General features: G+C 38.5%; 1 protein-coding gene across 1 annotated transcript in view; it reads left to right on the forward strand.

Moving 5' to 3' along the window:
* The first annotated feature begins 1,052 nt into the window (after positions 1–1,052).
* PPP2R2A (protein phosphatase 2, regulatory subunit B, alpha) overlaps positions 1,053–15,846 on the forward strand; it is a 37,882-nt gene continuing 23,088 nt past the window's right edge. Inside the window, exons 1-2 of the mRNA XM_010285712.1 lie at positions 1,053–1,089; positions 1,752–1,826. Of these exons, the coding sequence (XP_010284014.1) occupies positions 1,053–1,089; positions 1,752–1,826 (112 nt within the window). The remainder of the gene's footprint in view (positions 1,090–1,751; positions 1,827–15,846) is intronic.

Consider the following 15,846-nt stretch of genomic DNA (forward strand, 5'->3'; position numbering starts at 1 on the left):
GTGCTTGCCTCCCCATTTTGCATCCTAAAGTGCTCTTGGTAGGATAGAAGTGTGTATGCATAAGGTATCTCTTCCTGCTTACTTATCCTTGTGATTTCTCAATTTGGAAATATATTCATCCCCCTCGCCTGCAAATGAATTGTCTTTTCAGCGCTTTGCATTTGGAGGAGCAAGCGTGAGAGGCTGTATTAGGTTTGTGCTTTGCCTTTTCCCCCTACACCATAGGCCCATGCTCCACCCTCCTCTTTTAGTTTCAGTCGGGGCGGGGGGAGAGTGCCAACTTGATTCAAGTAAATTGTATGAAAAATAGAGTTTTAGCCTTAAGTAGAAAGAGCAGTGATTATTTTTTTTTTTCTTGCAAGCTGTCCCCTTTAAATGCTTCCATCGTACCAGCTGCTAAATGACAAATTAAGAGGTTGGAGAGAGGAAAGAAAATGGGTTGGATGGGTTTTGGGGAATGGTGGAGATAAGTGTGTGGCAAACCTTTCCAGTGTATCTGCAAAAAGCGTTTTTCATGTCTTGTGTAGATAGATGCTTGTACCAGCCTTCACCTTGCCAGGTTATGCAGCTTGCATGTGTGCAATACTTCAGAAAAGAAGTTAAGGCAGGCAGAAAATGAAAACTGGACTCTGATTGTATCCCAGCACTTCCCTTAACATTCTGAGACACTTGGTCTTTTTTGGAAGGATTATTTTGGGGTTTCTAATTTCTGTGTCTTTGACTTGCTGCCCCACCCCCTTAACGTAGTGTAGAAGATGGAAGAAGTCCCTTCTGTATTCTTTGTTATCCGAAAAGCCGTAACAGACCTGGATTAATGTGTAAATGCCATCTGTTGCTCAGCCTGTTTGAATTGGGTTAAAGAAAAGTTCCATTTTGACAGTGGCTTTCAAAAAAAAAAAAAAAAAAGGCAAGCCCATTTCTGTCTCTTCCTGTATGTACTCAGCCCTGCAGTGATTTGCTCAGAACGAAATGCAAAAGAAATGGGTGGTGATTTTTTTTGTGTGTTTTGGTGGCAGGGTTCAAATGAATCACTGCCTTCCGCCGAGGCAGTAATGTTCCTGAAGTTTTCTCTTCGATCCGTTTTCTATGGTAGTAGAACTTGTTAACATCAGATTGCTTGTTTGTTTTTCTGCTCAGATTTGCTGCTTTCTTAAGGCTGATAATTGCTTTCATTACTTCTGCGAAGAGACTCTAAAATTGTGGTAAAATTTTTTTTCGTCAGCCTTTAGTATGTAGGTTTAGTTCAATGTTTTTGTAAAAGAAGGAAATGAATAGCATGCTTGGTTTATATTGAACGAAAGACTGAAAATTTCCGCAAATGTAGAGCTTTTTCCGACAGTTACTGTTTAGGATGTTTGTGTATGTGTGTTTGTAGAGGGTTCTGCCTTCTAAAGTAGGAAGAAGCTTCGTGTGAGGACGTTTGCGTGCTCTCGTTTTAAATGCACAGTTAAAGTTAGCACTAGCAATGTTACTTATTCCAGCGAGCTTTTGGTGACAGAGGCTTTTATCGCTGTTACTGCTTGTGCTTCCACTGTTTCTGACAAACGTTGCATTGAACGCTGGCAAACCGCTAATGACAAAAACAATATCTGTAAAGGAAAAAGGTGGGGAGGGGCAATTTGTAATTGTGCCGACAGCATTGCTGAGGAAGTAGGCGTGCACAGTAGTGTCTGAAATTTTCAATTGGTAACTATTGTGTGCTCTTTGTGTTGCCGTGGGGGGGGTCTCATTTTTTCATTTGTCTTTTTTAGGAGCTGGAGGAGGAAATGACATTCAGTGGTGTTTTTCTCAGGTGAAAGGCGCTGTAGATGATGATGTAGCAGAAGGTAAGAGAAATATTGTTTTACTGAATGTTTTCTGACTTTTTAGCTACTCCTTACATAGAAAGATGTGAATGCAATCTTACTGAAATATTAGTGTGGCTGTATGTGATGAGCAAAGCAGAGAGACATTTAATGTGCATTCAGATATACAGATTCAGGATTAAACTATGGTTTGAGAGTACTGCTCAGCACACTGAAGAAGGGCTGAATTCAGGCTTCTTAAGTATTTTGCTGGAGTGTTTTTCTAAGATTTTCCTGTCGCTTGGTTTTTGATTTGTGTTTTTTCCTAATCTGCAAAATGGGGAATGTGATACTTGCATTCCACAGGGAGGTGTTGTGAGAATTAATTAATGTTTGTACTCTTTGAAGATCTAAGTACTAGATAAAGATCAAGTAACTTTCCCAATCTTTCCAGCTTCTACTAACCAGAAAAAGGAATCTGAATATTTGTGCCTTCTTACTTACTAAGTGAAGAGGAGTTTTGTGTTTGAAATAATAGTGGAAATTGCCTAAAACTTTTCTAAGCTGGCGATGACAAATGACATCTTTTACTAAGATGGCTGCCTCTGATTGTGGCTGCGAAAAATGTACTTGTTTGTTTTTTTGGTGTGGTTTTTTTTTTACTTTGGCTGGGGATCATTAGAGGAATTATACTTTCTCCGTGCTGCTCAGTCGCTGTGCTAGAGAGCAAAATTTCTTTTGCAATCTTTTTTTGGGAAAGTCCTACTGACTTCTACATTTCTTTGGCCGTAAAGCCCTGTTTGCACAACACAGCCTGTAAGATCATGAGTTAAATTTTTTCTTTTGCAAGTAGTTGGACTTGTCACTTATGTAATTCTTAGAGTTTTGGGTTTTTTTACATATCTTGAATGCTCTGACTTATGAGTGAGATTAATGTTGTATTTAGAAAAGTGGTTCCCACTACAGTTCCTGTTGTTTTCCCATTTGACGTGTGGTTCAAATTAACTTCCAAAGGCTAAAAAAAAATCAGTATAAGTGACTTGTTTTTATTTATTAGCTATTTATTTATTTGTAGCATGTGGCAAATGATGCCTACTTTCAAAGACTCCTGTCATTTACAAGCTGGAAGATGGCTTTTGGAAACAAGAAAGCTATAACAATTCTTTTTGAAGTTTAATATTAAATTCTGCAGGAAGCGTATTTTAAAGCTTGAGCTCAAAACTACTGTTAAATGTAGTATAATTTTTTCCCTGGCAGACTTTAAGTTCTGTAACCTTTATTTTAATTATATATCAAACTGAATCCTTAATTAACTACAAATATTGAAGAAGCTGTGGTTGTGTGGCAGGTGCTTGCAAGTAATTCTTCATTAAAATAGACATGTTAAAATGCATATAATAGTAATGAACTTTCTATATATGTACATGTATAGTAAAGTGGCTTTTATAGGGATCTGGAAATGCAGAAATCAGGAAATAGTCTGTTCTTAACTTCCTTAGATGTTCTGAATTATTGTACTTCATGTTACAAAAGATGACTTGCCAGCCTTTTGCTTCTTGACAGGTTAGCAGCTGTATGTGTATTGCTGGAGTCATAGTGGGTGGAGTTCAGGGAAGCCTTCACTGTAAGCGAATTAACTAGCCTCCGTTTCAGCAAGCCAGTCAGGATGGTTTCCAAAAAATTGTAACAATGTCCATTTTCGGTTTTTATGGAAGCCGTAGCCTTCTGATTTTGTGACCCAAAGAGCAAAGAGGAGTTTGGTTTCATTGTCAGCTATAATTGACTTAGGATGAATCTTAAGGTGCAAACCCCAGAGCCTTGATATACTACAAACCATCCTGAAATTTAAATGGATCCTGGAATGGGGTCCCAGGCTTGGTATTATACTTGGTTGTAATGAATTTGAGCTGAAATTCTCTCTTCTTCCTGTGTATTCAGCTCCCACAAACCATGCTGGAAACTGTTGAAAGCCAGCTGCCTAATCAAAGTGCAAGTTTAGCTTCTGTGTGATCCTTCGAGTTCTTGTTATGCCTCATAATGTCTCTTTGTGATGCTGTTGGAAGGGTTAATAATGTTAATCAAGCTGGTTGCATTTTTACTTTTATTAGCTGTATTTCTGGCTTTAAGGATCCCTTTAATGAAACAGAGCCTCGTGTGGTTCTTGCAAAAATTGGAGCAGCAGCTTTGCATGCTTCTGATCCTCCTTCAAAATACCTTAAGATAAGTTGACAGTGGCTCTAAGTCTGGTCTGAGGACCTTTATTCCCTCCCTGCCTTTCCATCTGCTTTCTTGTGGCAGGCACCATGGTGGAAGCTAGAGAAAATCTTGCTGTCTGAAACATAAATGATTGTTTAACCACTGTGGTCTGCAAGCTGACAAGTATGGACTCTAAACATGTCTGTGACTGAGGACGGTACCAGTTTGTGTACAGTACATGCCTAGGGTATGGATTTTTGGTTTTTGAATGGCTTGAGAGCTCAAATGTTAAAACTGTAACTTTTGTTGTGGAATGCTAAAACTTCACTAAAAACAGAAGTGAAGAAAACAAACCTGGAAGAAATGGGAGGTTTCACTTTCTGTTTTCTTCCTGTTTGTAATACAATGTTGCAATATTTCGGTTGGAAAGCTAGCTTAAACTAAACTAATAGAGGTGTTAATCAAGAAAACTGCATCTGTTTAATTGCAGTGATCAGTACAATGCAAAAACAGTGGTCTCTACAATGTTGCCTATAAAACAGGCCAATGGAGAACAGCATTTTTAATACAGTAAGAGTGACAGCAACTTTAAAAAGCTTGCTAAGAATGCTGGTACATAGCTTTCAGTATATTTGAGGTCAGATTTGACCTCGTAACCTTCACATAATATGCATAACCTATAATTCTTTAGACACTTGGGCTAGAATGGCTGTCTATTACAAAGTCAATATTGGGTGGCTTTGGCTGAAACGTGAACTCTGCTACATAAAGTTTTTCATTTTCTGGCTTTCTAAGCACTGTGTGATAGCTGGATGTGACAAGTGTTTCTTTTGAAGCTCATGAGGGTGGAAGGGAAAGAAGGGGGAAAGCTGTTACTAAAGCTTGAGGCAAGAAGATGGCAGTGAGTTTGTATCTGGGGCCCACCTGTGTCATTCTGCTGTGCCAAAGCTTTTCTAACTTGAGGAATATGGATGTGTGAGGAGCAGAGAACTAGTTTCTCTTCACTTGGTATGTATGGAATTTATCCTTGGTGGTTAGCTGTGGCCTGGCCCTATCGGATCACAGTGTTAAGCACTGAAGTTGGGTTATAAATTGAAATCTGAGTGTCACCGTCATTATAATTGGGTTCCTTAATTTTAACTGATGGCAAAAGTTTGCTTTTTTGTGATTTAGCAGTCAGTTGCATAAGGGCAAGGGTGTTGTAGCTTGTGCTGCCTCCATTTCTGAAATAGCTGATTCTTTGTTCAGCAGTAGTTTTCTTCCCTTCTTAATTTTATATTTGTCTTGCTGGAGCCCAATCCTATGATGTGTCTCTGTTCAACTTGTTCCGTGTGCTCTGGAGAATCCAGAGCCAGGATATTAGATTAGACAGGACTTCTCCAGTGGAGAACACAGAGTCATTGTCCTTGATAAGTTCAATGATCAGGTTATCAAAAGCATCTGTAATGCATGGGATTTTTTTTCTTTTGTGCTGTCACTGTTTCAGTGCAAGTAAGACTTAACTGTCCGGAAATACTTGAGAGCAGACATTAACATGTTTTCTTAGTGGAAGTTTCCTTTATGGGAACGATTGTAGAGAAGGATTACAAAGATTTTCTGCAGCAGTTTCGTTATTTTGGGACTTGTTTTTACTCTTCTGCTGTTATGTTCTCCAGGCTGTGGCATAATGGCAACTCCAGTTGGAAACAACTAAGAATTGTGAGTTTAAACTGTCGCTGAAAACTAGACACTTGCTTAATGGAATGAGTTTGTGCTTCAGAACAAATTAAGTCAAATTTGTTTAATTACCTGGCAGAACGGAAAGAGTCAAGCTGCTGTATCTAAATGTTCTTTCAAGTGTAATCCAAAGATATGTAAAGTTCTGATAGTCTGGGTCCAAGGCTGGGAGCCAGGAACTTAAGTCCTGAGCTTTAACCCTGAGTGCTTATTGCTCATCTTTGACAAGTTGTTTAACTATTTCATGCCTGAATTGTCTCTGAAAGAAGTACTGGAATATCTGCTGTGGTTGCTGATTACCAACTTAATTTTAAAGTCTGATGCTTAACCAGTCTGTGCTGCTTTGTTAATAATCTATGACTTGTTTTATGGTTTTATATTATTTTATAGTCAATATAGTCTGTTTCAGTTTGTGCAGATGATGAATAGATGAAGTCTCTTATATTTCTATCCCTAGCCAGCTTTTGTGTGTGGTCAGAGGTATAAACAAGATGTGACTTTCTGTTGTTCAGGAATGCTTGCTGTATTTGATTCTAGGTATGTTATATCTTTCAAGTGTAGTTTCATGTTTATTTTTGGCAGACTTTAAAATTGCAGAGCAGCTATGGGAACTGTTGTTGCTTCAGTAATGGTAGTTTGTCTCCTACAGTGCACGAAAATAGTTATCTCTGAGTAAGGAAGACTGAAGCCAGGAATGAGGACTGCTGTAAAAAGCAGTTTACCACCATCTGGAGTTCACCATCTTCTCTTGCCTTATCAGAAAGCTTTCTCTTTAAGTGCCATGTATCTGTAATAGTGGATTAGAGCTGCTGAGCCTCCTTCAGAAAATTGGTTAGCTCTGTCCTACCAGACTGTTATTCCTGGTGGCACATCTGGTTCTGTAGCTTACTGACAACTGACTTAATACGGGCCTATACCTTGTAGATGGAGGGATGTTGCTGGGATCATTTGGGAAGAAGGGCTTCTACCGAGCTGTGCTCGTAGGCAGGAGTCACAGAAGAGAAACAGTGGCATTATTATGGAAGTTGCTGATGGACTTCTTAAATGGGAATTGATGGAATAGCAGGGGAGGAAAAATTCTCAGAGAGAAGTAGCAAGGGTGTGAGAGGTTGCAGTGATAATGCTGAAGAAAGGTTGGGGTATAGTTGTGGGAGGGAGCCTAGTAATAGGTTGGTTTTATGAGGTAGTTTGGAATATGCTGTTGATAAATAAATGGACGCATGGTGTAGTCCTATTCTGTATTCCTAAGTCTGCTTCTGTATTTTAGCTCTTTCATCTTCAGCTGTTTGTAGAATGACTGTCTGTATCTAGAGAGAGAAATAGGCTACTGTGTTCTAGGAACTGCTGGTCTAGATTGACTAAAGGGTATGTTTAAAGTGTGAAGTCCCCCAAAACAAAGAGCATTTAGTACACAGCGAAATAGTAAGTGGCTGTTTAGCTCCCTAGAAGTTATTCAGTACTCTCTCTTGACATGGGTTTGGTAGCTGGGGCACTTCAGCTTGTCAGTCATGCTGACCAGTATTGTTCCATTACTTTGGTGATGCTTTGCTGTTCTTGGAATCTTTTTCGCTTAAATTAAAAAATAGCTGGAAAAAAGTGGGTGTTTTGTGTCGTAAATAGGGTGGTTATAGTGATTGAGCCACCAGACTCCAACAATATGGATGAATGCCACTTGCTTATTAGTGGCAATCCTGGTGGATTACAACTCTTGACCAGCTTTGTGAAACTTCATAGCTTTTAATTTTAAAGGCGCTACCTAAATGATTCTGATTTGGGCATTTCTGCTTAGAAATGGGTTTCTGTGGTAGCTGTAGCTTCATAGAACGTGTCTTGGGCGAACTACAATGACGAATAAAACTATTAGCGGACGCAGTGCTCAAGCAAGAGTTAGGAGATGGGTGTTCCTAGCTGTACTGCCTGCCTTTTTTTTTTCTTTCCCCTTCTTTCTCTTCTGACTTGCCTATTTAGGCCATGGCTACATGTTTGGCAGCATTTCTGCTTAAAGAGGCACTCCTTCCCACTTGTTGGCACAAGTGGTCATGTAACTGCACAATGAACTTGTCTGGGAATCTGATCCAGCTGAAAAATACTTAAAATTGTGGTTTTGACTGGATTATTTTTCAGCTGAATTGAACCCTGATCTGGTTCTCAGTGCTCTGTGTGTGGTTGTGCCAGCATAGTGTGGAGAGCAATCGAGTGGCTCAAAGGAACACAAGGAACTCTGGAAGAGGGTTAGTCTCTTTATAGTACTTTATGTAGAGTCAACACAAGACCCTGATCTTTAAGTGCTATGCTACTGCAAATGGTAAAATCAGCTGATAAAAAGGACTTTAAACCTTTGCTGTTGAAGATGCATACTTCGAACATGTGCTATCTGAAGGCCAGCAATAGAATATATCTTGATACCGATACTGTAGCAGTAATCTTAAAAGACTGAACTAAAATACTGGCCAGATAAAATAGTTCAAACTTTGGTATGGTGCACTAATGCTTGACAGAGATCCTGCATCACTGTTGATCACTGGTGATCTTTTAGATGTAAAGATTGAAGCTGGTCCAAGCTTTTGCTGCTATGGAAAACAGATGGACCTGTAGACTTTTACTGGGTTACATTGCAGTGAAATCAGATCCCTGAGCTTTAGGCTGCATGGATGTGCAAGCACTAGAGGTGTAAAGAAGGGGTGATGAAAGCATGTGCCTGAGGGCAGGTGGAGAATGGGGAACTACCTCATTTGGTAGCAGCACAGATTTAGGTAGGTGTAAGCCAGTTGTCAAACTGCTGTGCAGTGTGGCAGTTTTAGATTTTTTTTTTTTTTTCGAAATTAGCTATCACATCCACAAATGCAAACACACGTGGGGACGCACACATAATGTCATTTATCACTATGTTGTAACTAATCCTTTTGACATTTTTTTCAGCAAAACCAGTACACATAGAATGGGTTTTCATCCTTTGGTGTCCACACAAGGGCTATGTGGAAATGACATTTGTTTAGCATTGTTACTAGCTTTGTTAGTAAAAAAAGCTGTGTTAATATTAGTACAGTTTAGTTTCTTGGAAGTTTTTGTAGAAAGGAATACCACTTAATTGGGAGATGGATTACTTACTGATTGCTTTACTGTAAAGCACTTTAAAAAGATAATCTGACAAATGATAATCCTCTCTTATCGTGTCTTATCGCTCTTAATATGATTTGAAAAATTGATCCTTTGTTTGGGGTTTTGACTTGACCTAAACTGACATAGCGTCTCGCATTTATACGCTGCAGAATTAGACTTTTTTTGTTTTAGATGCTGTTTAAGTGTGCATACAATTAAATCTGCTGTATACTATACCTCCTGTAGTAAAGACATCAGTTACTGATGGTACCAAATTAAGGCTGCCGTTTGTTCTTTCGTCTTCTGGAAACACTGTGCTCCCAAAGCAATTTCATTAGTATGAGATGCTTTTATAACTGCCTTAAGGGTATTTTCTAGACCTTTTTTTTTCATGTTTTCACTGCTCCATAATATGCAGTACCATAACTATGTCTACAGTTTTTTTAGTATGAAGCAAAAAGTTCTGCAGAATAAGTCAGTGTCCAGTAATTGTGTGAAACTGAGGTTTACCCTTCTAAAAAATTACTGAAATAAAAATGATTGAAGTGAGTGAAAAGTCCTGGCATAGGTAGGCACTAATGTCGTGACTGTGAATAGAGGCAACAGTCACCATATTTCTATGAAAATAAAAGGAGAAGAATGTAGGAAGTATGATACTTGATCCAAACCAATTTAGAGTAACCTCTTTCAATAAGCAGTGGTAGGTCTTCTAGTCAAAATAACTACATCTGAACAGTTTTCTAGTTGTTAAAGTTGGGTGGAATATATATAATTGTAGCTTTGTTGATTTATTGCCTAGTTATGCTCTTAAAGCATGCAGTAGATAAATACTACTTTTGTAGGGTTAATATGCAAGTAAGCTGGAAACAAAGGACATTGTTCTTTTAGGCTGGTACATGAGCCTTCATGAAAAAGAGGAAAGCCTAAGAAGGTGTCTTGTCTTAAGAGGTATTGGTAGTTTGTGTGCATGTGTACTTGTTAATGATTTTACATAGCAGGACTTCATTTATTGAATATACTGTTGCTCACTTTCTGGCTCCCCAGACAGAACTGCTTTAGGACATTGTTCTGAGCAGCTGGTAGTGTTACATGATGGTGGTCTTGCCTTGTTCCGTTGCGTGATGGGACGGTTTTGGGTTGTTTCATTTGCCTTTAAAATGAAGGTGCTGGGTAACGAGACATCAGGTAGGATGTTGCTACTGTGAGTTGATAATATTACTGAAATAATTATTTGAGGCTTCTCTGCATGACTGTAATTCGGTTACAGAAACAGAAGTGGATGCAGGCTTCTCTCCTCTAACTTATCATGCTTTTGTTAAGCACTGGAGGAGAAATTATTAATTTGGTCAGCCACTCTTTATAGAAATGTATTTTCCTCTTAGCAATCCGCAAGTGATAGCACCATTAAGAAAACCAGCATATTTAGGTCACATGTTAAACGCCTTAGGCAGTTACGCTTGCATCTAATTTTGGAAGAAAATTTTAGGGTCAGGAAAAAAGGGTTTAAGAGAGTTGTATTGTATTGATTTCCCAGGTATATAGAATGCATTTTGTGTAGAAATGTTTTTCTTTAAATTTTCAATTGCAGTTCTTAATGCTCTGCAAATACTGTGATCTCCAAACACATACAGTTGGCGATCTGTTTTTGAGAAGTTGAGAAAAGATAATTGCATATACTCAAGAACAGTTAAGGTAATTGAGACTTCAGACTATAGCTGCTTGTTTAAATTTTGGAATAGTTTTCTAATATGTTCTTGTCTGTTAAATGCTAGTAGCGCTCTTTTCCTTTTTCGCTGGTGAATATAAAAAGTATTCCAGGGAGCATTTTTTGATTCTTAAAAGTAGTGATTTCGGCTGGCCTTTCTCTTGTTAGTGGAAGGCTAGAAGATGATTTGCAGAACTTATGACCTCTGTGTGTGTATAGTGCTTATAAATAAAGGTACTTTTTTTTTTTTCAGATAACTTAAAATGACTCTTTTTTTTTCAGATAACTTAAAATGACTTTTTTTTTTCAGATAACTTAAAATGACTTTTTTTTTTTCAGATAACTTAAAATTTTAAGTAAACTGGTTCACCAGACAAGAGCTACATACTGAAATAAATCTTTAGCTTCTAATGATTCTCAGAGACACTTGAGAGTTCTTGGACTTTTTTCCAAAGGAATTACACAACAAAAACCTAACTTTTCAAGTACATTGTTCTTGGTGTATTGTGTGAGGATTCATTTATGGAAATATTGGGCATAATTAGAACAAAAAATATTTTGTGTTCTCTTTTAATAATTGCCCTGTTCAGCTTGTTTTGGAGTGACGTGTGGCCGTGGTATGGAAAGAGGAATTAGAATTCAAATTGCATCTTGACTTGCCCGTTGGTTCATTGTCACTTCAAGTAGCTGCTGCTTCTGGAAGAGATGGTCCTTCCTTGTACCTTTACCAGTTACTGCTGTGAGCAGACACAGATGTTCACTCGGCTGCAGAATGATCATTTTGGGGCAGTGACCTGAATGACAATTACATGTCTTGGATTATTTGCAGTCAGATTAATTTTATCCTGAGTTAGCTTCCCCAGACTCATTTGTCAAACTGTAGCAAACATTTGTGGTAGAATAGGTGGTGGTGCTATAGGAATGGAACAAGAGATGTGGGAGGTGAGTGGATGGATTGCTTCTCTTGGAGATATGACAGTGGTTTTAAGGCAAGTGAATCTATGGCATTGTGAACAACTTGCTCTGCCTCTTCCTCAGCCTTTTCACGCTTACACTTGGTATGTGCTTGTACATAGACTGCCTTCCATATGCAAAACTCTTCTTTCAGAGAACGGAGATCCATGTTTGAGAACACCTCTTCTAAAATATCAGTATGAACAAACAGCAACTGAAGCCCACAAAATTCTTCATAATATGTTCTAGCAGTGAAAAAATGGCACTGCTTTTTGAAGGTAATAGTGAAGCATTCATAAGCTGTCTTAGTGGAATGTAGAACTGGCAGGAATGGCTTTTTGACCAAAATTTAAAAACTTTCTATATAGGCCTTCTGCCTCTTCTTGGTCTGTTCTTCTCTCAGCTTCATGTTTTTGTTTTAGGGTTTTTTGTTTGTTTTTGTTTTTTTTAGCTGGATGTTACTTTCTTCTTGTTTTCAAGAAATATCCTGGATCTTTGATTTTACTCCAGAGTCTTTTGCAAGGATAACCCACTCTTGAAAGTGCTGGGGACTGGTAACATAGCAATTTTGTTACTGGAGCAGAACACATGCTGTGCTTAACCCAGGGATTTTATCTCTGCCAATATTTAGATGCCTCAGAGGAAAGTGCAGTAGGAAGACAGCATTCAAAACAAAAAACATTTGGAGATTCTGCACACTGGGTTGTTGGCTCCCTGGAGCTTGTGGATTCTTTTCCTTGATTTGACTTGAAAAAGCTCACACCAAACCTGGGAATAACAGACATGTACTTGGTTCTGTAGCATTCTCATCTGTCTGCTGTTGATGAAAATCAGGGAAGTATGTTCTAAATTGTCATCTACAACTGTGCTACTAGGTCACCTCTGTTCTGTTGTTCAGTGTTCCCTGCATAAGGGTTATTAAGCGTGTATGCGTTAGAAAAAATGACATGACTGAGTGATTGCATCCTGTTGTAGGAGCACTTGTGGCTTAATCTTTCCTTCTTGCTGGTTGCTATCATTTTGAAGAAGTTATCAAGAGAAGATCATGTACAAGACCTCTTTGGTCTTGTAAGCTCATTTATGTATAAGTTGAAATTCTTTTTCTAGAAGATTTACAATTATGTAACATTCAACTGGAAGTTGCTTGGCACCTTGCAATTAATGTTCTTTCTAACCAGTGTCTTTTCACTGAGGCTCAAATTTCTTACAGAGTTATTATTACTCTTTTACTTTTTACCAAGTTTAAAGTTTATGTTTGAATTTAATTATCCTGGGGGGAGGGGTGAGGTTGATTAAAAAGGAAGTCTAGAAATGGACATAACTGCAAGTAATCATCCAGAGTTGTTTCATCTGGAAGGTCACTAAGTCACTCCATGCTTTTTTTTTCCCCTATCTGTAAGGCTCATGTGCCTATTTTCCAAAATGAAGTTCCAAAACTTTTAGCAGTTATTGCAAGGAACTTTGAGATCCTTGCAGGACAGTAATACTACTAAATACTCTCTGTCTTGTTTTCAGCTGTCATAGAGCTCTTCCAGAATCCAAAGAAAAGGTCCTAATTTATAAATAGAGGTGAGAGATGTAAAAGAATTAACTGAAAAATAAAGGTCGGTATTTTGCTCAGATTAGTGGACTCTAAGCGTCTACCTCACAGAGTTGTTAAGATTTGTAGATCCATTTTGCATCATGTACACAAGTGAGTGTTAAGAACCTCTGAAAGTCCAGGCCAGAAACTAGTACTGGCCTCTGTTTAATAATTTTTTTTTTTCAGAAGCTGAGGCATGTATGCTTGGGCCAGAATAGAAACACAGGAAAATACTTGCCAAGTTGGGGGTGGGGGGCGGGGGGAAGAGGAGGCAACTCGTAAAGAGAAGACCATTTTTTCAGGTTCCAAGTGCTACTAAAACGTTCATTAAGTATTAAAATAAACTGATCAAGGAGTGAGTGCCCATAAGGAATGAAGTAATCGGAATTTTTTTTTTATTCCATGGTCACTTAATAGTCAGAACTCTGTATTCATCTCTGCTGGAAACTTCAGTTGTACTTGTGACCTTCATAGGCGCTGTGCTCGCCGGCAAGCTGCCTAAAATTCATCTAGTGAACATGGTTCCCTCCCTCCTCCCCTCCCTCCCTTCTGTTATGGTAGGTAAGAGTGATTTTTTGCTTTCATTTTCCTTCCTTAGAAGGGGAGGCACTTTACACGTTGTCAGAGGTACAGGGGTCTCTTGCATTCTACACAGGAAGATTAAAAACCTTAGAAATGTTTGGCCTTAGCTTTTGCGCCTAAAATAAAAGCTTTGGTCAAAGCATGTATGAGAAGAGTCTGAAACAGCATGATAGTTTCTAGGAGTTGATTTTTACATCGGCAACAGAAATGCACATCAAGTCACAGAATTCTAGCAGCTGATTTTGAAAGGCGTTGCCAAACTATGATACTTTTCTAAAATACTGCTGCTAATTTTTAACTGGCAATGTATGTTTTGGAATGGCTTCAGCAAAAAGAGAAGATCAAGACACTCCAGTGCTCTTAGTCTGTAGCATTCTCAGTGACAAAGGCATTGCCTGAAGGCTTCTGTTGTGTACATGCAAAACAATAGCACAGTATGTTATTTCCAAATATGTTGTTATTTGCAAACAGAAAGCTAACCACTGGCTTTTCTGTGCTGTGCAGCCTATTGAAATTCTGGCTGTGATTCCAGCAGAGATTTTTCCATAAATAGCTCTGTACTACTTCAGAACACAAACAAGCCCCTGAAAAGATCTAAAGTGAGGTCTTATGAGGGGACTATTTAGCCTATGTGTTGTACTTTGCTGTAGGCACTTACGGGGATGTGAGCAATGTTTCTATAGGTTGAGGTGGGGGGGCTGTCAGCAGGGATTGATTAGGGACTCATGAGTCACCTCGCTTGAGCATAGAAGAAAAAAAAAAAGAAATGTAAGCAGAAGCAGGTATGTTTTCCTTTCAGTATTGAAATTTGATTTTTTTGAAATAAAAGCCATTAGGTAATGACTTCAGGCATTCATTAGGTAATGGTTCAAGTAATACAACTTGTAATAGAAGTGATTTATTCTTTTAATGAACAGACATCCAAATTAAAGCCTCTTTTTAAAATTTTTGCTGGTTGGATGTTTGGTTATGTAAATTAATACACAGCTAATTTTGTAGTACAGGTTTTTCAGTGCTATGTAGGTGAACATCCTCTTGAATAAGTAATACGGGGCAAGTTTTGTGTAGATGTGTTCAGTTATAATTGGTCTAAGCTATCTTGAGTAAGGTAATTTGTAGTCTTGAGGAGAAGCTTGTAAACATGCTGTGAATTGGAAGAGGTGAGTAAGTACTTCTGTGATTTGCTGAGTTCACAGGGCTGGTTTTCTGCTAGTCCTGTTGCTACTAAATATTTTTTGAACCAAGCAGAAATCCCCTTTTAAAGGAAATCAAAGAGCATGAAAATTAACTTCGGCATTTGTGAAATCCATGTTCTGAGTGGTAGACTACTCTTCAGTGTCCTTCTCAGCCCCTGGTTATCAAACAAATGTGTTGATCAGCTGTCACAACAGAGTGAGGATGGTATCATAGAGAATAGGGCTGACAGACCTTGGGAGCTTGTTAGTACATTCTCTAAATGCTAATCTTTCAACTATACCTATTACCCCTGTTAGGCGTTTATTAAAAAACTTAATCTGTGGAGATTCTACAGTTGCAGAAGCATATATTTGAGAACTTAACAACCTACAGCCTTGAACGACTTTCTTCATCATGTCTGAAACCACCTTTGGTGAAGGAGCACCTGAAACTTCTGTGTGGGAAATGCACAGTGGTCTTGAATGGAGATTAATCCTGATACCCATACAAGGCAGTGACTTTGTGCTACTAACTGGATATGACTTACTGGGAAGAAGAGCTTAATTGCTGACACTTTTTTCTTTTTTAAGGCCTAGATGGTATTTCTGAGCTTGTTGAGGTTTTTTTCCCAAGAACATTCTTTCTCATCTAGGCAATACAGCAAAGTGCTTCTGCTACAAGAGGTAATTAGCCTGGTTTTGGAAAATAGATACATTGCGAACATGTTTATGACAGAAGAAATAAAGCCCGAATAAAATTTAGTCTAGTTCTTTTAATGCATTTTGGAGAATATTCTATGTATAACTTGCATTGTATAGAATTCTATGTATAACTTGCATTTCATAGTGTGTCTTATGAGAATTATGGAGCACTTCTGTAAGCATTATGTATACATCCTGAAGGAGCCTAGTGAGTATGTAGTACAGCAACTTAGCTCTGAGAATAAAGGTTTTGCAGAGAGCAGTGGCTGGAATGGGAGTTCTGGTCTCCTGAATCTTCACTCTGCATATGGTTAATAGGATGTCCTTTATCTGCAGGCCCGCAGGACAGGT

This window comes from Phaethon lepturus, unplaced genomic scaffold, assembly GCF_000687285.1.
Source record: "Phaethon lepturus isolate BGI_N335 unplaced genomic scaffold, ASM68728v1 scaffold56704, whole genome shotgun sequence".
Classification (NCBI taxonomy): domain Eukaryota; kingdom Metazoa; phylum Chordata; class Aves; order Phaethontiformes; family Phaethontidae; genus Phaethon; species Phaethon lepturus.